Source organism: Cololabis saira, chromosome 12 (genome assembly GCF_033807715.1).
Source record: "Cololabis saira isolate AMF1-May2022 chromosome 12, fColSai1.1, whole genome shotgun sequence".
NCBI lineage: Eukaryota > Metazoa > Chordata > Actinopteri > Beloniformes > Belonidae > Cololabis > Cololabis saira.
Genome location: NC_084598.1, coordinates 41,673,564 through 41,699,002, shown reverse-complemented (window position 1 = coordinate 41,699,002; position 25,439 = coordinate 41,673,564). Strand labels below are relative to the sequence as shown.

The following is a 25,439-nucleotide window of genomic DNA, read 5'->3' as shown; positions in this document are numbered from 1 at the left end:
GTAAAATCATACATGAGAGAAACTATTCAGTTTGTGGCAAAATATTTGTACTTGTATGAAACTGAAGATGCATAATGCAAACCTGACATTTACTTTTAGTTCAGTTTGTGGAAAATGGTTGGCCTGGCTTTCTCTTTAAAACTTAAACAGTTATAACACATTACAAACTGGAACAATAGGGCAAACGCACAGTATTGTTTTGTATTTTGTGTCTTTCAAATAAAAGACAATTTTTTCCAGTCATATGTTCCTCATTCAAGGTTGTTAAAAAAATACTGCTATAATATCGTATCGTTATCGTGACCTCAATATCGTGTATCGTACCGTATCGTGAGATTAGTGTATCGTTACACCCCTAATATGTGATATAATTCATTGAAGTAAAATGCAAGAAGTCTAATGGCACGTTACAACAGAGAAAACAAAGCTGAATCTAGTTCTTTAAAAATATATACTGGTATATTAAACAGAAAGAAGGAGTCAAGATTATGAACTTAACCTTATACGTCATTAAGAAAAAAAGGAAATCATTTTTATTGTATTACGGCAAATATGGTGGAATTTCTCATCTATGATTTATTTGGCTCATTTTGATGCTAAAACTGAAATGGATTCATTTTGGAATAGATGACAATAATAAAAGGAAGATAAGGTTCCTCACCTCTCATGATGTGGCGCACGACTTTGACGGAACCTCCTCTGAGATTGAGAATTTGATGGACCCGCTGCTGCAGCTAAAAGAAAAAGAAAACACATAAACCCATTTTAGAAAACCTTAGAAAAGCAGAGCTACATGCAGTCCAAATCCTCGGTGGTTGCTTCCACTTTGATCATTTGACATGTAATGCAATCTTCAAAGAAGAAACACTTCACAAACACAGGACAAACGGCATTAAAGGCACAGAAAGTAGAAAAACAAAGACTCCCCTCTCAACACAATACATCCACAGACAGGGATGTTGTCTCTATTTTGCAGTTCGTTTCTGTTTTCTTTTAAAAAGGACTTTCTTTGTTGTTTTTTTGTTTTTATCCCAAATGATTGCTTAGGGGAAAAAAAGTCCCTTTATTTTGCAAGTGGGTCTGCTTTTACTTGTGCTGTTAAGTATTGCTGCATAAATAAAAGGGGCTGTATTGAGTAATTGTCCAAAAAGAAAAATGTACAGAGCCGTTTTGGGGCTTGGCTTCGTTTTAGCAGGTGAAGAAAAGAAGAAAATCTTTGCTGCATCTGAGGAAGAAACCAGTGGAGACGAAGTGTGACCGACAGGTTCAGTTCAGCAGACGCTCATCAGCGCCGCATCAGTGCTCACGGGTCAATGACGTGACGCCTATATTTTCCGAAAATCAGATTTTTTTTCAATTCAAAAAAGGTTTAAAGGAGCATGAGGCTCCTTTAAGAAATGAGACTCTCTAGCGCCACCCTTCACCACGACGGCTGTCGGGGGTACTGCAGCCAACAGCGAAGCCGGCACGGGAGAACGGGGAGAACGCACATGCAGCGTCATGTGACGTCACATCCGCAGGACAGCGCGGGAAATTCGGAGTCCGAATTGCAGCACATTTTGCAGCACACAGCCTGTTCAAGGCAAAGGAATTTTTTCATAAATCCTCCCTCAATCCTGCCTCATGCTCCTTTAAATGGATAAAAAATACCATATATATGACCTACCTGTCCCACATAGGGACTCACTTGAATTTTACAAAAAAAATACTAGTTATTTGGTATTTTGTTGTTGTTTTAAGCGTTAAAATGTCATGTGGTGCGACCGTCCGACCACGACTCTTATTTTGAAAACTTTTTTTGGAATCACTCTAAATGTTTTTAATTCAATCTTCTGCCCTATCTGGCATGATTTATACACATTTGTATTTATATTTCCATCATAATATACAAACAAAGTTTGACTGATGTCCATTTTATGAAATATAACGTGACTTTAGAAAACGATAAAAAAAAAAAAAAAAAAACATTTTTGTATAATACTGAAAACTTGTAAAAAAAAAAAAAAAAGATGTCAAGATGTTAAGGAAATTAATTTATTTTAATATGAATCATGGTTGCATCACATGACAAAAATCACTTAATTAAACATTTTTATATGAATGTATGTGTATACAACATTCTTAATGTTTGAACTACTGCAATAGATATTCTTTTTTTTATTATTTTAAAATTGACCTGTTGAAAATCCTTATTCGTCGTTGACCCTCACAGATCTGCACAAATACACAAACTGGGGCTTGGGAGGTTTTTTTTGTGTTTTGTTTTTAATTTGGTAATTCCCAAATAGTTAACCGGCTTTACTGGCTGTGTAGGCGTATTAATACTCCTACACACGTATAATAACCACAAGCAGCGCTGTTAAATCCTAACAGAAGTTCACTAACTGCGTAGGAGACTGTTGCTCCTGGAAATTACACACATCCAGAATGGTGATTGTTATACTTGGAACATTTGTCAAACAATAAAAATACTTTATGGGTTCATCCGTCATCCACTGACATGGAGAACGTCAGTTCTGTGGCCTGAGGCTTTACACGCGGCTTCAAAAATATAAATCAAAACTTCTGCATGAAGTTCTGTCACACATCTACGGAAGAGTATTAGGGCCAGGCAAGAGAAAAAAAAAATTGAGAGTGGAAGATTTTTTTTTACTGTGCAATTTGAGAAAAAAGTCGAAATTTCGTGAATAAAGTCGAAATTTCGCCTTTTTTCTCAACATTTCGACATTTTTCTCGACATTTTGGCTTTTTTCTCGACATTTCGACTTTTTTCTCGAAATTTCGACTTTTTTCTCAACATTTCGACTTTTTTCTCGACATTTCGACTTTTTTCTCTTGACTTTTTTCTCGAAATTCTACTTCAACATTAATCTCGACTTTTCCACTTTTTTCTCAACATTTCGACTTTTTTCTCAACATTTCGACTTTTTTCTCAACATTTCGTCTTTTTTCTCGACATTTCGAGTTTTTTCTCAACATTTCGACTTTTTTCTCAACATTTCGACTTTTTTCTCGACATTTCGACTTTTTTCTCAACATTTTGACTTTTTTTCTAAACATCTTGACTTTTTTCTCGAAATTCTACTTCAACATTAATCTCGACTTTTCGACTTTTTTCTCGACATTTCGACTTTTTTCTCAACATTTCGACTTTTTTCTCCACATTTCGTCTTTTTTCTCGACATTTCGAGTTTTTTCTCAACATTTCGACTTTTTTCTCGACATTTCGACTTTTTTCTCAACATTTTGACTTTTTTTCTAAACATCTTGACTTTTTTCTCGAAATTCTACTTCAACATTAATCTCGACTTTTCGACTTTTTTCTCGACATTTCGACTTTTTTCTCAACATTTCGACTTTTTTCTCCACATTTCGACTTTTTTCTCAACATTTCGACTTTTTTCTCCACATTTCGTCTTTTTTCTCGACATTTCGACTTTTTTCTCAACATTTTGACTTTTTTTCTCAACATCTTGACTTTTTTCTCGAAATTCTACTTCAACATTAATCTCGACTTTTAGACTTTTTTCCTCAACATTTCGACTTTTTTCTCGAAGTGCATAATGAAAAAAAAATCTTCCTCCTCTAAAATATTATTTTTATTTTTCTCCTGCCTGGCCCTTCCGTACACATCTGCTCGGCTTATGTAGAAGCACATTTTCCTTTGTTTTACTCAGTTTCTTTATCCGTTTACTTTTTTGTGCAAGTCAACCAAATCTACTGGTCAATGCAGTGTGCATGTAAAATGAATAATAAAATCTGTCGTAACCGAGCACCTTTTGGCATTGCGTAATGCAGACAGCAGCCTAAGTCTTTTTGTTTTAACCGGTCAGTTTTTAAGATTACCACTGCAATGTAGTGATGCATTTCAAAAGAGAAATACAGGAGCGAAGAGATGAGCAGAGAAGACAAACAACAAAGAAGGTCCCTTTAAAATATTAAAACATTTTAAAAGGGACCTGATATTTGTTTTTTGCTCTCTAAAAACAATAATATAAAGGCAGCAAAGTGTTGTCTAGTCGACTTCTAAGCAACAAAAGGAGCTGGAGCTAATTAGAGTGCAAGTCAGCGAGTTATTGGCTGCACCGTTAGAAACATCGGACTGCTTTTACAGCGGCCTGATCAAAAGTCTTCAGGAAAACTCATTTAGAAAGCCAGAGAGTCCGTGTTTGTGTGTGTGTGTGTGTGTGTGTGTGTGTGTGTGTACCTGAGAGATCCCTGAGTTGCTGATCTCCACCATAATATAGCAGATCAACTGAAGGACAAACAATCCTGCGTCCAGGCGGCGAAGGTAGAACTCGTCCTCCATGGTGTCGTCCAGAATCTCCCCGCGACGAACCATCTCCTGCACACACACACACAGTTAAATGCAGCCTTCTGTAAGCTTTAAATATCCACTGGGATTACATCAAATACATCAAAACACAACAATAAAAAACACTTTTCTGAACTTATCAATATGACTCTGTCCTTCACAGAATAAGTAACATGGATCACTGCAAAAACTCAAAATCTTAACAAGAATATTTGTCTTATTTCTAGTTAAAATGTCTCATTTTAATAAAAAGAATCTCCTTACACTTAAAACAAGACTCATCACTGGAAAAAACAACAATTTTCACCTGTTTCAAGTAGATTTTCACTTGAAATAAGTAGAAAAATCTGCCAGTGGAACAAGATTTTTTTGCTTGTAATGAGAAGATAAATCTTGTCCCACTGGCAGATTTTTCTACTTATTTCAAGTGAAAATTTACCTGAAACAGGTGAAGGGGGGATGATTTTGACCGTTTTTATTTCAGGGTGGATGCCACCCCCACCCACCCACACCCACACTCACACACACACACACACACAAATCACGATGTTGGCTCAGAAACACGACCACAGCTTCACAAAAGAAGATGTGAGGAAAACCACATCAGCCATTTGTTGGAAGGATTTGAATGAAATCAGAAGCAAAGTTTAATTTAGGTCCTGTTTTTCCACAAATCCATTTTGTCCGGTGACCAGAAACACAAAATGATTAATTTCATGGCTGAGCTTGACAAAAAACAAAAAAAAAAAACAAACACAGTAAAATCTACCCTTGCACACGTGCATAGTTATTGATCGGAACAGCCCTGCTAATACGCTGATAACCACAACAAGCACAGAGCCCGCACTAATCATCATTAAAGATTTGGAAGTAAATCTGCCGGTAGAGACCGGAGAAACTCCAGTACACCGCTTAATAAACTAACAATGAACCTCATTTATGTAGAACTTTTGAGCAAGAACTCAAAGTTTTGTTTGAACCGCGTGGTTCAACTCGTATGAAATCTAACGTCTTTAAACAGCAGCATTCAGACATCTACTACAGTCGATATTAGTGACGTATTAACATACGTAAAACCAGTCTACAAGTAATTTCTGTTAGTCCTGCCATAAGTTTACCATGAGGTGGCCCAATGCTAAAAAAGGCAGGGAATGTGACGGTAGTGGCAATGAAAACAGATGCATGCAATGAACCAGTCGTATGATAATCAAGTAGTAGTTATTTCATTTCAGACTAATTTAAACTGGGTTGTAGAATTACTTACCCTACTTTTAAAGATTGATATCAGTCTAAACCAGGGGTCGGCAACCCGGGGCTCTAGAGCCACATGCGGCTCTTTAGCGCCGCCCTGGTGGCTCCTGGAGCTTTTTCAAAAATGTTTGAACTTTTTTTCCTTTTTTTTTCCCATTTTCTTCATTTTTTTCTTCTTTTCTTTCCTTTTCTCAACATTTAAACTTTTTTTCTTGACATTTCGACTTTTTTCTCAACATTTTGACTTTTTTCACGAAATTTGGACTATTTACTCGACATTTGCACTTTTTTCTCGACTTTTTTCTCGACATTTCGACTTTTTTCCTCAACATTTTGACATTTTTCCTCAACATTTTAACTTTTTTCACAAAATTTTGACTATTTCCTCGACATTTTGGCTTTTTTCTCAACATTTTGACATTTTTCCTCAACATTTTGACTTTTTTCCCGAAATTTTGACTATTTCCTCAACATCTTGACATTTTTCCTCAACATCTTGACATTTTTCCTCAACATTTTGACTTTTTTCCCAAAATTTTGACTAATTCCTCGACATTTCGGCTTTTTTCTCAACATTTTGACTTTTTTCTCAACATTTCGACTTTTTTCTCGACATTTCGACTTTTTTCTCGAAATGTTGACTTTTTTCTCGACATTTTTACTTTTTTCCTCGACATTCCGACTTTTTTCTTCAACATTTTGACTTTTTTCACAAAATTTTGACTATTTCCTCGACATTTCGGCTTTTTTCTCAACATTTTGACTTTTTTCTCAACTTTTTGACTTTTTTCTCGACATTTTTACTTTTTTCTCGAAATGCATAATGAAAAAAAAAAATCATTTTTTTCCCCAGTTCTATATATATATAGCTACATCCAGTATGTGTTGTCTTCATTCTAAGGATTATACGAGACCGTTCATTTTTTGCGGCTCCAGACATATTTGTTTTTTGTGTATATGGTCCAATATGGCTCTTTCAACATTTTGGGTTGCCGACCCCTGGACTAAATCATACTACAGTCCAAGAGTTCACCGCAACATTTCTAAATCGTTCACACTGTCACATCATTTTATTCCAACGATTTTATTCTGAAAAACAGGAAAACTACCGGATGTTTTCCAACATAAATGATTAGAGTGGACATGTCACCTCTTCAGTGTTTTCTGACTCATTTAAACTGTTGCAACGATACATGGCATCATGTCAACAAACAGGTGAGATGAGGTGCCGTTTTATTTTCATGCAACATAAGTAAAGAACATCGAAACATTGTAAGTTCACCAGTGAAAGACTGTATTTCTGTGTTAAAAGCAAAAAGTTTTCAATAGCACAACAAGGAAGGAGGGAGTTGTTTCTAACAAATGTTTTTATTCTTTTCTTTTCTTCTCTTTTGCCTTTGAAGAAATATACAACTGGTTGTTAGGATGCAATAAACAATTTTCCAGTTCCGCAGAGAAAACCATGAAACCAGGGATCAGTGGATACAGTTTGTTTTTGTTCATTTATCGCACAGCTTGATTGGTTTTGCAGCTCTCCGGCTGCGAGGACTCTTTAACCACTAAAAACCAGAGTCGTACACATTCATGAGGCACCCCGGCCTCTCGTGGAAACATGGCAGACGTTTCAGCAATCACAAAACACCTGAGGCAACATCTTCTCATTTTTAAGGACGTTGTGTACTTGTAATGATTTTCTTCAGCGCGCTACAGTAATTACAAACTGTTCAGAGGTGCGACGGTGGCAGAGTTAGTGGAGAAGTACCCGAGATAGGACAAAAATGCCTGCAAATGGCTATCTGATGTCCAATTTAAAGCAAGAACTGTTAATACATCTCATCTTTTATTTCCTATAGTACGAGTAAAACACTGGTGTAGAATTCGGTTTTATTATAAAGAAAACACTTATCACACTGTAAAATGGACCCACAGCTCGGCCTTGCTGTCTGATAAGGATGCACAACATTTGGAACAAAGCCATATGAATATAAATTGCGTTTTACTCTCCTCCATGTTGGGGAAAAAAAAAAAAATTAAAAAAAAGAATTAGTTCAGTTTCCAGGACAACAACTGGGCTTATTATTTTGCAGGGGAGGGGGGTAGTAGCCCTTTGGCAAAGTAACACAAATGTCACCATCCAATTTTGCCAAAAGACACAAAGCACAGATGTAGGCCTAAATGAAAAACTGATAAAAACACATTACATACATGGAAACCCCTGTGGAGACGGAACAAAGCAGGCACATACAAGCCACGCAGTTACTCCTCATTTCTCAAGGGAAGCTGGACTATTTCATGTCACCTTCCCTCACATCCCAGGGCCATCGCTGCTGCAAAACAACTGCAGGCATTTTCCTCACAAGGCCGTCCACAACTCAATTATCCACCAGTTTCCATCTCTAGCCTTCAGTCTCTCGGCTGCAGAGGGAACGAGATTCCTCCCAAACATATGGAGCAATGTGGCCGCCGTCTATCACGTTCTTAGCACCGAGATTAGTTAGTGGCGATACAGTTTACTGTATTACTGTGTGGTGACAATCGGAGATTAAAGCAATCAAAAGAAGCGTCAAAGCAACCCAGCACAAACTCTGCTGAAAAGTGTGCTTTGTTACTTAGTATGGTAGAGGAAACCCTGATGTTCACCATAACACTATAAAATACCATTCACACTAGGGCTGGGCGATATATCGAGATTTTAATATATATCGATATATTTTCAAACGCGATATGGTACGAGACAATATCGTTTATATCGATTATGATTTTGATATAGCTTATTTTGTGAAAAATGGACTTGAATGTTTTATTTGAGATTTGCACAAATGTTTTGTTATTTGCACAACTGTCAACCTCAGTGGAAAAGTCTGCCTGTTACCGTCTACATTGTATTAATTGCACAGTGTATTTTAATTTAATTGTTATGCAGGAAAGGGATATTTGTTTTATTTTATTCAAGAAGCATTTTTATTCTATATATGCAGGCAGTTTATTTTTATTTCATTTGTTTTATACATTTTGATATTGTGCAGACCTCTGTTAATAAAGGTACCTGTGTGACATTTGGCACGAGGCTTTGTATTAAAACTGACTGTTTTTTTAAGGGTTTGCCTCAGAAAAAATGAAGCTAACAGAGATGCTAACAGAGATGCTATGCTATAATGCTTTGGGGGAAACCCCAATTATGTTACAGAAAAAATATTGATATATATCGAGTATCGCCATTCAGCTAGAAAATATCGAGATATGACTTTTGGTCCATATCGCCCAGCCCTAATTCACACTGATATAAACTGAATAAACTTCTGAGTTCCCTCCCTGGAGATGCTCTTCCAGACTTCCAGCTGTTTGTTTCTGGGTCTTACTGGCTTCAGTTTTGTCTTCAGTAATTAATGAGCTGCTATAGGGCTGGGAAATATATAGAGTATGTTCGACGTATCACAGCTTCTACTCTGTGCGATGTACAAAATGACTATATCGTGAATATTCGAGTATACATTGTCACGCATTTGCTATTAGCCGCTCTCGTCTCGTATCCTTCTCAGAGAGATAAAACAAGCGCACCCTGTTAGATACGTCAGTCACGTGCTGTCGTGCGTGTATCGTTATACGCCCAGCAACAGGTGTCGGCGCTGCTGTCCAGGACTGCCGGTCAGTTCCACCCAGCTTTAACTTTAACTTAACTTTCCCAAACTCGGCCTGTTTGCGCCGTTCATCCGCGCGGTTGCTATGCGCGACGGACTCTTTTCAAAGCAAACTGGGACGGTTTAGTAAAGACGGGAGGGGATGTTTTCTCCTCGCACGACGCGCTGATGCAGCTACAACTATCCGCTCAGTGCCACACACGTCCGCGCGCAGCCGGGGCTTTCTCTTCCAGAGCTGAGAAACGTCACCTATTGTTGCTTAAATGTGGACACAATCATTCATATGTGTGAAGGTTTCTCTTGACAATGATCCAGCTTCCTACTACGGAGTATTTTTGACCTCTGTTGAGGTTGTGGATGGGATTTCCTTCAAGGAAAGGACTCTATGTTCATCTACTTTGGTTGTCTTGTGTGGTCTTCTGATGTTGTTGAGACAACGCCAGTGGCGTCTTTTTTTAACAACGTGCCAAACTGCTAATTTGGCCACACCTAAGTTTGTTTTTTGGTTTTTAACCATCTGTCCTTCAGGTGTTTTTTTCACCATGTCTCTGAGGTCTCACTGGAACAGCTGCCACGTGCAACTCAGTACCAGAAAACCCCTCCAGACCTTTTATCTGCTCTATTTGTCTTGTGGAAATGGACCACATGTGAAGATTTAACACTTTATCAAGTAACCTTCAAGTCCCTTAAAAATGGAGACACTTTGCGGTTTCACAAGAATATGACCCTTTCCATTCAGAGACTAAAGCCATTTTAAACAAAGATTTAAAAGTCTACACCTTGATTAAATCCTGGTAGTTTAATTTCAAATCCATTGTGGCGGTTTATAAAAGGCACATTCATAAAAAGGTCCAGCCCTGGCTAAATACCTCTGGACCAGACTGCATGGACATGTTTGCACTTAATTAACTTCCTAAAAATCCTCCAGAAGCATTACACACTTCCACACCAATAACCTAACGTGAAATCATAAAGAACTTGCAGCTTCTACCTAGTTTCCCTCCAGTGACCCACTTCTTCAAGTGAAAAATGGCTCGTGTGTTCAAATTTGGTACAAGTACCAAGATGGTATAATTCTCTCGTGTGATTCAAAGGCTCAGAGGATTTTATTTGCCACATAATGTGCTCTAGAGAGAGATATGATTCTCAAAATCACCGTGGATGGAGAGGAGAAAGCTCACTCCTCCACAGCTCACACGCTCTGCGACGACAAACACGGAAATCATCGACTGCTTTTACAAGAGGACAAAGCCCGTCCAGAGTCAAAACGCATCATTGTGTTCCTGGAGGTGCGACTGCCTTTTGTCAAGACGGATAATGACATCAAGTCCTGATGTTAGTAAGCAGTAGAAAAGCGGGAGTAGGAGCCACGGTTTCCTCTGCTGCCACATCTTAAAACCAGCGGGAGGGACGGCAGAGATGACGCCCCCTCGGTTAAGGTGACCGACCGGGCAGGGAAGAGTTCACCTGACCCCGAGTGCCCGTCAAGACGACTGACAGGAGCTGCTGCTTCACATGTTGGGACTGAGCAGTGAAGCAGATAAGCATGTTCCTGTAGAGAGGCAGTAATATAAGCCCCGTTCTCTGACACCATTTCTACTGAGACTAAACACACAGTAATGGAATTTGTAGAAAATATAGCAACAGCTATAGATAAGAAGTTTCTTGCAGTAGGTGTTTTTGTTGATTGAAAGGGGACCTATTATGAAAAACAGGTTTTTTCTTGCTTTAACATTTATAAAGTGGTCTCCCCTCAGCCTGCCAACTCAGAGAAGGAGGAAAGCAACCAAATTCTGCAGTGTCTGTACAGCCGCCCGGATGAGCCGTCCAGTGTGATGTGGATCTACGAGAAATTCAGATTCTGCTCCCGTCGTTACGTAACGACGGGCACGATTTACATAGGTTAGCCTCCGATTCGTGAAACCACGCATTCGTGAAACCACGCCCTCAACTAACTCTGCCGGCCGGAGCTTCCGCCATTTTTTCGTAGCGGTGTATCGCGTCATTCAGGCAGCCAATCAGCACAGAGCCTCACTATCATAGCCCCGCCCACTCAGAATCCTGCATAAATAATGAGGTTAGAGAATGGGAAGATAAAGACATGGTTTAGAGGCTGAATTTCTAATTTATTTAGCAAAATAAATTAGCAAAAATTCCGGCTCTCGACGAAGGCGGACGCTTTTTCTGCTCCTCTCCCTTATCTATCTGCCCTGCTACTGCTTTGGTTGTCTCGTCTTCAGTCTCTTCTTTTCACTCCTCCGAAACTCTACAATCATGGAATTGATTAACTGGTCTCTCAGCACAATTGACCAAATTTTTGCGACAAGAACTCAGAGGGTAAGGGAGCCCTCTTGCCCCGATGGGACATTTTTTGCTGGATACACAATGGATTCCTACAAATACTGGAAACCTTTGTGCTTGGCATTGTCTGTCGAGGACGTTGAAGATGCCTTCATAATTGGATTTATGATAGCAGGATTTCTCTTGATTATCCTCTTGATCGGAGGAGGGGGATTCCTGGTCTACCGACAAGCGCGTAAGTCGTCGACAGCTGTTCTGGCTCTTTCAGAGCTGCCGGATGTGGCTGAAGGGTCAAGCAAGGCGATCAACACTCAGACTTTAACGTCGGGGGAGCAAAGCCGTAAGCTGGATGCGATTCTCGAACAGAATCGTAGGCTGGCGGCGGTCTTTGAGCTCATTGGCAAGATGGATAAGACCTTGGAGAAGTTGGAAGCTCGGCTTGGCGGGAATTGATCACAAATTCGTCTGATTGGAGTCGCTATTGATGAACCAGAGACTGAAGGCAGACGGAAAATTACTGAGGCTGCCTGTTTTCAATATAATTGTTGATTCTATAATCTGGCCTTGACAGGGCGGTTTTGGCCGATCGCTCTGGTCACAATCTTCCTGATGGAATGTAAACAAGGTGACTCTGCCCCCACTAATCCCTCCCCTCTCCCACGAACACCTGCGGGACCTTGTTTTCAGAACTGTACCGAGCCGCCTGATAACATCAAGGACATTGGCTGAGAGCAGCTCTGAGCGAATTTCACGGACTCATCGCTACACACACACTTACTGATAAACACACACACCTCCACAACTCAACGCCTTCCTCGGCCCCCCCTCTTATCAGCCCCCCCAACACAGTCAACAGGTTTGAGAGCTGCGCCACTGGCCGCGGTGCTCACTTGGGGTACTGTGCCGGGAACCCCCCGCCCCTAGAACCACCCCCCGCCCACACACATGTGCAAGCCTTGTGATGTTACATTTGTCATGTTACTTTCTGTGCAGAGGTGGTTTTTTTGCACTTTCACACTGTGAATTTATACACAGTATGAGGATGCCTTTTTTTCCCTCCTCCCTCCCCAATGTCATCCTTTCTCTGATCTGTTCTCACCAGTTGACTCATGTCTTATGTTATTTGTTTTGTCTGTGCCCTGATGGGTTGTACTGGTTGTCATCTCACTGTGCTGGGACGCCAGACCAGCGACAATAAAGGCTATTCGAAAACAATCGAAAGCTTGTTTTTAAGACATTCAAGGCCTGTTTAAAATATGTATTAGATGCCATAATAGGTCCCCTTTAAGTAAAGTGTTTGACACAATTAATCATTCCTTACTTCTTTATAAATTGGAGCATTATGGTATAAGAGGTGTTACACTAAACTGGATAAGAAGTTATTTAAATAATGGGTTTCAGTAAAAATAAATCATTTTCATATTTTAGAAAAGTAACCCGTGGTGTTCCACAAGGTTCTGTTCTGGGACCTAAGCTATTTATACTTTATTTAAATGATATTTTATAGCATTGAATGAAGTGAAATGTATTACATTTGCAGATGATACAATAAAAAATAAAACAAAATGTATGGTGTTCGGTGGTGTGACAAATTTTCTTTTCTTTCTTTTCTTTTGTATTACTGATAAACTGGGTTATCTTTTGGAAGGTACAGGATCGGCAAAAATAAGCGGTTACACAGAGTTTGTGTGTTATTGTTTATTGTGTGAAACTGATTATTGTAAATATGTAGGGTAACGATTTGTCAGTTACATGCATACAAGTTAAGTTGCATATAATGTTAATGTAACCAAAATAAACTATTCATTCATTCATTCTTTCACTTACCGGAGCTATCAACAGAATGTAAGGATATTTTATGTATTATTTCTTTCCATGACCCTGACATGGAAATTATTGTAGGTTTCTGCAAAAGGTACTTTTGCCAGAGAAAGAATGGGCGATAAGTCACCAGAAGCCTTAAAAATGCTCCACCTCCACGTCACCCCCCCATTATTTATGCACATTTATCCCCGTGAGCCCTGAACCCTTGCAACCACTTCTCCTATTTCTCTACTCTATTGTAACAACAGGTTTTGTAGAAGAGGAGAAAAAAAATTAAATAAGAAAAACAAGATCTTAGACAAGCTGCTGCCGCCTCCGGGGAGCTCCACCCTAATGGAACGGAGAAAGATGTTCAACACATGATGAATCAAGCCAGACCCATGAATCTGTGCAGGGACCGGACGCTTTTGAACAATGACAAGAGCATTAAATATTCATTATTGTGAGCGGTGGAAGAGGACATCGGGGATATTAAAACCCCGAGCCGATGCTGCTGCAAATGTGGCGGCGCTCATTACGGTGGCAGAGTTTTGTCCACGCGTGAGTTCTGACATTGTGGCCAATATCTTTCCTGTGTCAGCTCGCTCCCCCCGGCAAACGCTGGACAGAGGAATCCCAGAAAGAAAAACGTGTTCAAAGGAGGGATTGGACAAGTAAATTACTGCAACCTCGGGGGAGCCTGGCTGCCTCGCTGCACTACAGACAAAGTAATAAGCAGTGATTTTCAGTCTCAGTCCCTCCACTGTAACTCAGACGCATTGTGCTTGTGTTTTTGTGAAGGCGTCCCGATGATTTATAGACTATTGTTTGTGCAGTTTGACTGTTTGTAAAGCTTTTTTTTTTACATAAATGCATGACACGTATGAGAAATCTTTGAATAAGTGTGTTTTACCTTGTTTGCTCAAGAATAAATGCATGTTTTATGAGAGTGTCTGTATTTCTTTTCCACGGGGATCTTCCGATGCAGAATTATAGTGATTTCTTTGTCAGCACTTTGCAAATAAACCCCCGTGTCTGTCTCGACGTACGTGTGAGCGTCTAAGTAAAATGTAATCCTCTTTATGAGCCTTAAGCAAACTCCGGAGGGATGGGAGAAGAATAAAAAAATTCAGATCCTGAAAATGATAATGAAACTTTAAAGGAAAATCTACAACTTTGGGACAGCGTGAGGCAGCCTGGTGATTTCTGCGTGTAGAGAAGAGAAGCCTGGGCTTTTGGGAGCGCATCAATTAGAGTTTGTTCACAAAGTGGGGCAAGACAAAACAGTGATGTTTCTGGGAGCGAGGAGGTTCTTTCCACCAAGAACAACATGTTCTGCTCACAGGGCTCCAGACTGGGACCGTTTTCTCAAACAGTGACTACGTTTACATGCAGTCAAAATTGGGGTTATTGCTAATATTCCGGTTACTTAGACATTAGGAATATTCCGTTTACATGGTAATTAATCATTCTGGATATCTGGATCAAACCAGCGACGCACGGAGAACATCATGACGCAATTCCCGTTATTTCCGCTTCTTCTTCCTGTATCCAAATTCAAAACAAATGCTGCTTCGCGCAACTTTTCGCTCACCTTCTTGTAGGGCTGGGCAATTTTGGACAAAAATAAAATCCTGATTTCTGTCTCTGAAAACCCGATTTTCGATTTCGATTTTTTTGGTAAAACTACAAAAGACAATGGAATAAATTGTTTCAAATATTTTATCTTTATTTTTAAAGAAAAATAGAAAACAAATTTCCCTACTGGGAATGAAGTGCAATTGAAAGATACTGTAAATCCTCCTTGAGTTTAGTAAAGTGACAACATTTACAATTTTCTTGACCAAACAAAGATGACTAGACGAGCTCTGTCTGTATTGCAGCCAGCTGCAAAAAAGGAAAATCGATTTTCCGATTTTCCTTTTTTTAACATCGTCTTGATTAATAAATCCGATTTAGATTTAAAATCGATTAATCGCACAGCCCTACCTTCTTGTAAATCTTCTATCCCCGTACTTTCTACCGTCTACAAATGCAGAAATGTTCATATCCTTCATTACATTTATGAAGTGATTAGTCTCCTCCTGGTCTTGGTTTCTCCGTGTTTATAAGAACTTCCTGGACTCAAAAGACCAGGATTCCTTGTGAACAGAGCATGAGCAGAAAACAAATTCATGTTCCGTTTGATGGGGATATTCCGTTTGGTGTTTACATGACCAAATATTAATGTTTTAAAATTAGTAACGCAGGGCTCATATTCGGGTTTTTAAAAACCGGAATATGAGCAAATTCGGGTTATTCAAAGGGGTTATTGGTGTTTACATGGCCGTGCAAATTCGGGTTATTTCCAATATTAAGGTTTTAAAAGGGTTATTGATGCATGGAAACGCAGTCAGTGTGTCATTATTTTCAGAACTAAAGTTCTGCAGTGCAACGTGGAAATATTTGGATATATCATGATGATCATACATCGACATACATCCACAAACTCCATCCACACTCTGTCCAGATGACTCACTCGGAAAAGCTCCGGGAGGCAGAAAAGTGCTGCGAGTAATGGGAGGTGTGGGTAGTGAATGTGACGGGCTCTCTGCTCGGCAAACCACACAATACGTCTCAATATACCGGTACGACTACACTCTTTTTCCCTTAAATCCTTCTGATGAAGCAATCTGCAGCTCTCGGTGGGGGGTTGAAGTAAGTCTCTAACAACTATATGCTGTCTCACATGACAGTAAGTACTGTAGCTAAAAAAGTAAGAAGTCTGTTAACAGTTTGGCAACTTCGAAATGAAAAAAAAAATCAGTCAAGTAATGTAAAGAGCAAAATGGCTTCAATACATCAGTTACTGGGCTTTCACATCCTCACGACTGCTGCACGACGGCTGCACGACTGCTGCACGACTGCTGCTGCAAAGCCAGCAGGGTTGAAGAGGAAAGGGGGAACACTTCTGATCAAGAGACAGTTGTGTTATGTGAACGGTGCAGCAACGTTTCCACGTGGCAAAAACGGTGGTGTTTTCATGCGTTTTGGCCGTTCGTTTACACGAAAACTAAGCTCAAAGTCACAAAAAACGATCATTTCTGAAAACTCCGGCCAAAGTGGAGATTTGCAAAAACGTCTTCACGTTTGCTTGTAAACAGAGAGAAACGGACATTTAGGCTTCAGAACGTCACATTATGCCACAGAAACGTCACCAGCGTCATGTGTGCGACCTGTGTTTACAAAAAGGACCAATCCCAATACACCCCCTACTTTCTACCACTAGCCCTAAAAATAGGTAGGGTCCTTGTAATCTTCCCTAGGGATCGGGACACCACTTGCTACGTCACTGCGTGGTTTACGTTCAGGTACGTAAGCGACTGCGTAGTTACGTTTGCACAAACGTCACACCATATCAGGAAGCCCAGAGCTAAAAGCTGTTTTAATTTCAGCTGTAGTGCTGTTAATATGCCACTTTATTAAGTTTTTATATTTTTTCCAGGTGTAAAAGTAACTGTTAAGATCCCCAACCTGGGCTCAGTTTATCCAAATAACGCCTGTTAAGAAATTTGCTCCGATGTTTTCGGGGATGAGAAGAGCCGCCGGCGATTTATGGTTCCGCGTTAAATCGACGCAGAGCCTGCGTAACCTACGCCGTAGGCTCTGTGTTGGTGTAACACGGAACCATAAATCAGCCTTTATTCTGGCGAGATCTGAAGATACAACGACCAAGCGAGTGATTATGTACATTCACTGAGTGAATATTATGAAAGTAAAATATATATATATATATAGAAATGTAATCAAAACACATTTTTATGCAGAAACTAACTCAAAATATTGATTTTATTTACTAAAAATTGAAAATGTCTGCCATGTTTTTTTGTTTGATTGAGTCTGCAAATGATGACGTAAAGCATTCTGGGAAATTTTTCTGGCCCTCGGTCGGCGAGTCAGTATCTGAAATCCCTCGCTGTGAAGGGCTAGATCGGGGGTCGGCAACCCGCGGCTCTAGAGCCGCATGCGGCTCCTTAGCGCTGCCCTAGTGGCTCCTGGAGCTTTTTCAAAAATGTTTGACCTTTTTTTTATCCTTTTTTTCCTTCTTTTTTTTCTTCTTTTTTCTCTCCTTTTTCTTCCTTTTTCTTTTCCTTTTTAATCTCGACATTTCAACTTTTTTCTCGACATTTCAACTTTTTTCTCAAGATTTCGACTTTTTTCTCGATATTTCGACTTTTTTCTCAACATTTCGACTTTTTTCTCGATATTTCGACTTTTTTCTCAACATTTCGACTTTTTTCTCGATATTTCGACTTTTTTCTCAACATTTCAAGTTTTTTCTCGACATTGCAACTTTTTTCTCGAAGTGCATAATGAAAAAGAAAATCTTCCCCCAATTCTAACTACCGTAATATAGAAACATGCAGCATGTGTTGTCTTCATTCTAAGGCTGATACAAGACTTTTCATTTTTTGCGGCTCCAGACGTATTTGTGTTTTTGGTCCAATATGGCTCTTTCAACATTTTGGATTGCCGACCCCTGGACTAGATTGATACCCCCTACCCCTCGTTATGTCCACTAGCCCTACATGCAAAGAGGAATTGGGACACCACTACCCTCACGGGAACACACAAAATTTAGGGGTAGGGCTGAAAAGTAGGACTAGGGGGGGATTGGGACAGGCCCGAAGTCTTGCATGGCGCGGTGAAAGCGTCTTAATCTTCACGTCTATAGAGGGAGCCACTGAGTTAGAAATGACAATGGTTCCTTTGTGCTGCTTTAAGCTTCTGACAACTTCAACATGATAAAGCTCAGGAAAAGGTTTGTCTGAATATTACCCTGAAGTAGCCTCCACGAGGCAGGATTTGGGATGTGAGCAGCAGTTTCTGTGTGTTCGGCGCCTGACTGAACTAAAACAATCTCACACGGCGTCTCCCGCCGCTGTAGTCTGACAGCACAATTTACCACTGAAATGAAAATCAAAGAGGGTTACCGATTCACTGAAAAGGTTCAAATCCTCACGAACAAAGGAGAATTAAACCGTCTTTACAGTTCTTCCTGGAGGAGGACACAATCTGTACTTCTGAGGCTGATCCTGAAGGTGAACACCTTGAATAGTGAGATTTATCACCGACGAATACATTGTGAGTTTTGTTTTGTGTTACGTTTTGAATGAAGGAATAATGGATGACAATTGAAAAAGAAAAAAAAAAAAGAAAGAAACTGAGCCGAGAGGAAGACACGATGACAGGAAAATAAAACTGTGACTCAAAATGTACTTAAGAATTGTAAGAGAATGCAGACAGGAACAAAGACGGATTTTCTTCTGAAGACGACTAAATACATCACATCCAGGCGCGAAACCAATCCCCACTCAGACTTTTTTATGAAAGTGTCTAAAGTCAGTAAAGCAAAACTGACTTTAGACAGAGATGGATGGATTTAATTGAGTTAGGTGTTATATAAATATACATATTTTCTTGTTCTGCATTTAATTTCAATTTTTAGTATTTTATTTTGCTGAAGTTTTGTGACGTTTCCGGTTATTTTCACTATTTATTTATTTTTACATTTTCTTGTATTGAAATACGTTTTTTTTGTTTGTTTTTTTGTATTTGCCTCATTTAGTATGCACTTATTTATCTTTAGTTGTACTTGGATTTATCTTTAATCTATCTGTTTTTGGTTATTTGTTTTTTTTGTTTTTTCTTTTTCGTTTTTTTCATTTAGGAATATTCATTTTCTTTTTTTCATTGTTTTCTGCTTATTATTATTATTATCTTTAGTTTTTATTTGTTTTTGTTTTTTTGTCTTGTTTTTCTTTTTAGTTGTTGTTCTTTGTACTTATCTACTTTTTTTATTCTGTTTGACTAACATTTTATATTGTACTGTAAAAGTTTTATAGAAATGTATATTTTTACTGTTGGACCCCAGGAAGAATAGTTGGGGGCAGAGTTATTATCGTTCACGAAAACGAACGAAATAACGAAAACTAAAATTGAAAAAACAATTCCGTTAACTGAACTAAATAAAAACGAAAATTAAAAGACAAAAACGATAACTAACTGAAACTACATTGCGTGTTTAGAAAACTAACTAAAACGAACTGAAATTATAGATATAATTTCCTCCGTTTTCGTCCCTGTCAATATAAGTCTCTTGGTATGATCAATTTATTCCGCTCTGGCCGTTTATCTCCGACTGGCAGCTACGGCACCTGAACGCCTCACGGTCTGACGTCAAAACTAAAACTAATAAAAACTAAACTAAAACTAAGCATTTTTGAAAATATAAAAACTAATAAAACTAGCAAAAATAGCAAACGCACACTAAAAATGAATTAAAACTAACTGAATTGAAGGAGAAAAAGTCAAAACGAAATAAAACTAAACTAAAATGAAAAATTAAAAACTATTATAACCCTGGTTGGGAGATCTGAAATAAAAAAAAAAAAAAAAAGCTAATCTAGACGGTTGCTGCTGCACACCTCAGCAAACACACACACACACACACACACTCCGTCACACACACACACACACACACACACACACACACACACACACACACACACACACACCCCATTAAGTTCTTAGGTGGTAAGAAAGTGTAGCGAGGTATTTTATAGCGCTGGAGTCGGCCTTGGCCGTGTTTTGCTGAGGTTCATCAATCTCAGAGAGTTGTTACCCAGAACCTGAATGAATGCAGAGGGAAAGGTTTGAGAGGAGAGAGGTGAAGAAAACTGAAAGCAGATGAGAAAGAGAAAGAAGTTACGGGAGAAGGAAAAGAACAGAGGAGAGAAGGTGTCGAGCACTGGATGAGGAGAGGGTGAAAAGCCGGCGAGGAAAGAGATTGCATACGGGTAGATCAAACGCAGAGAAGCAGCAAAGCACCGGCGTTGAGAGAGAAACATAAGGCACTTAAGAAGAAGAATATTATTTTGAGGAGAAGAATTACACTGATAAAAGAAACGGAGGAGAAGAGGAAGATGGTAATGTGACACTAAGAAATATAGCAAGGCAGTAAAGCTACTTTAAGGTGGAGGAAGAGAGGATGAAAAAGAAAGAGAGGGATACAAAGGTGGGAAGAAAATAAGCAGCTTATTAAAAAGCGTTGGGATGGAGACGCGGAGAAGGAGCAGCAGCAGCTTTTTCCTTCGCCGTCCTCCTGAGAAATCTAGGGATAATGTGTTGCAGAGGAAAAACATTCTGCTTACCGCCCCTTAAAAAACACGCTTAACCGGGGAGGAAGTTAAAGGCACGGCAGAGAGAGATAAAGTGCTGCTGCTGCTGCTGACGACGGCCGATCCGGCCGAGGAGCCGGACAGAACCGGGGCCGACGTCTTTATCGGCTTATGTGGACGTAACGTGGCGTTGGGCGGGGGCTTTGAATCACAACCTCACAAATACCGGCGTTGGGCGGGGGCTTTGAATCACAACCTCACAAATACCGCCGGGGTTTTCTCCGGATTGGACGCGCACCGGCAGCAATGAAAGCTGCCGGTTCCAACCAGTTGATAGAAGAGAGCGGAGCGGCAGCAGTTATCGTTTCATACCCGACACCTACAGACATTTCACACCCAACAAACACCATGACTTGTAAGTATTTTAAGAAACGGGCTGAAAAAAAAAAAAAAAAAAAAAAACTCTGCTCTGGTCAACTTTGGGATTAATATTTTAAGAAAGAGCACATCTTTCAATTCAGATCAGTTTGGATGCCGGGAAGGTTTCTTTGTGCTTTTATGAGGATCCGAACCAGAAAAATGTGGAGCCTTAACAAAAATGGAAGAAAGTATGAAACATAGACTGCGTTTCCATGCATCAATAACCCTTTTAAAACCCGAATATTAGCAATAACCCGAATTTGCACGGCCATGTAAACACCAATAACCTCTTTGAATAACCGGAATTTGCTCATATTAGGGTTTTTAAAAACCTGAATATGACCCCTGGGTTACTCCTTTTAAAGGTATTGTGACATCATTTTTAAAATGCTTTTAACACTATTAAAAGTCTTGGCCAACATCCCTCAAATGTGTCTAAAAGGGTGTAACAAGAAAAACTTAACTCTAGTACTCCATTCCTGGCTTTTTATTACAGTCTTTTTTTGCGCCGTGAAAGACGCTTCCTTTCCCCCCTTTCCTGTCAATCATTGCTCCGCTCCTCCTCCATACCTCCTCCTCCAACCAACTGCTACACACTTCTGCCCGCGTCTCCACACACACACGCGCGCACACCGACCACAAACCTATAATACATATAATGTATCTATAATGTTCTATAATACATCCATGCCACAAACACCCACACACACAGCCCAGACAGGGCGACTACAGCCCGGGGATGAAGTCCGTGCGCACACCGAACCGGACTTCTAACAGCGGCGTCGGAGAGTTAAGCCGGGAGCGACAGGCGAAGCATGCACGGAAAAGCAGTCCACCGCAAACAATCATAAAAATAAAGGCATGCGAAGCAACAGTGTCCCCTTATCTTAAGTCCAGTCAGGACGCGGGTCTTCTTAGCAGTTTTCCTCCGGTGATGAGAACAAAAGACGCTCTAAACAGCTCCGTGTTAAGCCTCATTTATGGTTCTGCGTTAAATCGACGCACAGCCTACGCCGTAGGGTTCAGCGTACGGTGCGCGTCGCCGCGTAACCCTACGCCGTAGGCTCTGCGTCGGTGTAACGCGGAACCATAAATCAGCCTTTATGGTGCGCTGGAGAGGAGAGGAGGCAGGGAGCTGGGTGGAGGGGGCGGTGATTTAGCCGTTACGTAACGACCCGCCAGCAAACCACATGCGCCGTTTTTACATAGTTATGCGGCAAATCCCAGAAAGCACACAATACACTGAATGTTAAAAGTTTGTTGTTTTTTGGGTGTAATTGATGTCAAGACACCCAACAAAACACAAAAAATCAAGAAAAATTTGTTTTTCATGTCACAATCCCTTTAAAACCCGAATATTGGGTCATGGAAACGCCTAACGGAATATCCCCATCAAACGGAACATGAATTTGTTTTCTGCACATGCTCTGTTCACAAGGAATCCTGGTCTTTTGAGTCCAGGAAGTTCTTATAAACACGGAGAAACACAAGACCAGGAGGAGACTAATCACTTCATAAATGTAATGAAGGATATGAACATTTTGGCATTTGTAGACGGTAGAAAGTACGAGGATAGCGAGATTTACAAGAAGGTGAGAGAAAAGTTGCGCGAAGCAGCATTTGTTTTGAATTTGGATACAGGAAGAAGAAGCGGAAATGACGGTAATTGCGTCATCACGTTCTCCGCGCGTCGCTGGTTTGATCCAGATATCCCAAATGATTAATTACCATGGAAACGGAATATTCCGAATGTTTCAGTAACCGGAATATTAGCAATAACCCGAATTATGACTGCATGTCACTGTCAAGTCCAACTGTACTTAATTTAAGCCAATAATCGGCTGTTATCCCGTCTTCTCCACTAGTTGCAGCCATTTTTGCTGATGTTTTGCCACTCAGTGCGAGTAAGGGGGCTGGTCCAGTGGGAAAGTGACGTCAATGCAGACCCTCTATTGCAGGGGTCGACAACCCAAAATGTTGAAAGAGCCATATTGGACCAAAAACACAAAAAACAAATATGTCTGGAGCCGCAAAAAATGAAAAGTCTTGTATAAACCTTAGAATGAAGACAAGCGGGGGAAGATTTTATTTTTCATTATGCACTTCGAGAAAAAAGTCGAAATGTCGAGAAAAAAGTCGAAATGTCGAGAAAAAAGTCGAAATGTCGAGATTAAAAAGGACAGGAAAAAGGAAGAAAAAAGAGAAAAAAAAGGAAAAAAAGAAGAAAAAAAGAAAAAAAGAAAAGAAAAAAAAGAAAAAAGGAAATAAAAGGTCAAACATTTTTGAAAAAGCTCCAGGAGCCACTAGGGCGGCGCTAAAGAGACACATGCGGCTCTAGAGCCGCGGGTTGCCGACTCCTGTTCTATTGGCTCTGAACAAATTCAACTCATACTAGATCAAATGTACCGACAGCAGCCCATCCTGAGGAAGGAAGGAAGGAAGGAACCCCCCCCCCCCTTCATGTGTGAGGCTTCAGGCTACAGTAGCGTCTTTATCTGCAGATATATGATCTTCATAATCAAGAAACTTTCCGCTGCACCAGGAGGTCGTGAACCCGACACTGTATAACTGAACTCTTTTGATAAGATATTGTGATTTTTTATTCTTCCTGAAACCGTATGCCGAATAAAAGGCTGTTGCTCTGCCTCAAAAAAGTGTTTTTATCACTCCCTGCCTGGTGTGCGTCTGGTTCTGAACGGTTCTGAACAAGAGACGAGGCTACAAAGACAGCTGCACACATGGACGAGGTTTCTTATCACCAGGTTATCGCAGAGTCGCGCTATCGCCGCTCCACAGGAAGAGGCGAGCCCGTGAGAGGGGAGGGAGAAAAAAAAAGGAGAAAGACATAAAGGGGGGAGAGAAAGTCAAACTGTCTGGCCTTTTTTGGCGATCCCACCTCGCTGTCTGTCAGGGAAATTAATCTCCTGTCATCTTTAGATAGGAATCCCACACTTGTGTCTCCCAGCTCCCCCGTCTCGTTTAGCCATTTTCTCTCAAGTGCCTTCTCTGTTCTTCGTTTCTCTTTTCACCACCTCCTCTTCTTTAAGTGCACCTCATCGTCTCGTGTTTACAGCATCTCTAAATTATTGCTTTTTCTACCAATTTTAAGGACAGGGCACTCGCTCTCCCGCAAGGCCACGAGCCGCGGACTGGTCAGCTATCTTCTATCTATATCCTCCATCGGGCCGTCTTACCCATCACTCATCACTCTTATACCCAGTACTCGAGTTGTAAAAGAAATCAGGGGGATGGTGGATTTTATCATATGGGGACAGATAATTTGTGCTGATTACAAATAATATAATATATTACAAATAATAGCAGTGACCAAAACAGCTGCAGAAATACTGCAGGAATGACATAGCAGCAGTTAAATGCAGCCTTATGTAAGCTTTAAATATCCACTGGCCTTACATCAAATACATCAAAACACAACAATAAAAAACACTTTTCTGAACTTATCAATATGACTCTGTCCTTCACAGGATAAGTAAAATGGATCACTGCAAAAACTCACAATCTTAACAAGAATATTTGTCTCATTAGGGCCCGAGTACTTACAGTGCAAAGGCCCATTGTATCTGTAGGAATTTTTTATTCTTTATTCTTCTGACGAAATTAGGGCCTTTTTTCCCCTAAACATGCCCAAAAAGTCACCAGATTTTGCAACGGAAGCCAGGCCTGGTGAAAATGTTTATATTTAATGGTTTGCGTTAATGGGAGTGGCAAAATGGCTCAACAGCGCCCCCTAGAAAACTTTGTGCCTCAAGCCCCACAATACGGTTTGACGTACATGCACGAAAATGGGTACACACCTGTATCATGGCATAACTTAAAGGAAAGTCTCTTGGCGCCATGCCGAAACCGAACAGGAAGTCGGCCATTTTGAATTAATCGTGTCATTTTTGGCGCAATTTATGCCATTCCTTCGGCAGTTAATGCGGCCCGAACCGTATCGTGCACCCCAGGTGTGTTATACATCAAAATGTGCATCTCTGTCCTGTGACTACGCGCATTACTTTCAAAAGTGTTACCGTGGCGAAATAAGTAGAAAAATTTCCGAGTGGAACATGATTTTTTCGCTTGTAATGAGAAGATAAATCTTGTCCCACTGGCAGATTTTCCTACTTATTTCAAGTGAAAATTTACTTGAAACAGGTGAAAATTGTCAAATAAGTTATTTTTCTGGTGATGACTCTAAATGTTGAAATAGCAGCAAAACCACATTCATTGATGAAATGACATAAGGGATGGAAAGGAGGGATGGCAGTTTTACAGGGGGGGATGATTTGGACCGTTTTTATTTCAGGGGGGGGATGCCATCCCCCTCAATATCCAGTACTGCATGTAACCCCCCCCCCCCCCCCCCCCCCCCCACACACACACCACAACACACACACACACACACACACACACACACACACACACACACACCACACACACACACACACACACACACACACACACACACGCACACACACACCCCTATCAAACTTTCCATTCTCCTCAAACTATCACATTGTTATCACCGGGACTGTGTGATATTTCAGG

General features: G+C 40.2%; 1 protein-coding gene across 1 annotated transcript in view; it reads right to left on the bottom strand.

Moving 5' to 3' along the window:
- The window catches only part of ctnnbl1 (catenin, beta like 1), a 107,681-nt gene that overhangs the window by 21,541 nt on the left and 60,701 nt on the right, over nt 1-25,439 (bottom strand). Inside the window, exons 14-15 of the mRNA XM_061735080.1 lie at nt 4,208-4,345; nt 662-734 (exon numbers count right to left, since the gene is read on the bottom strand). Of these exons, the coding sequence (XP_061591064.1) occupies nt 662-734; nt 4,208-4,345 (211 nt within the window). The remainder of the gene's footprint in view (nt 1-661; nt 735-4,207; nt 4,346-25,439) is intronic.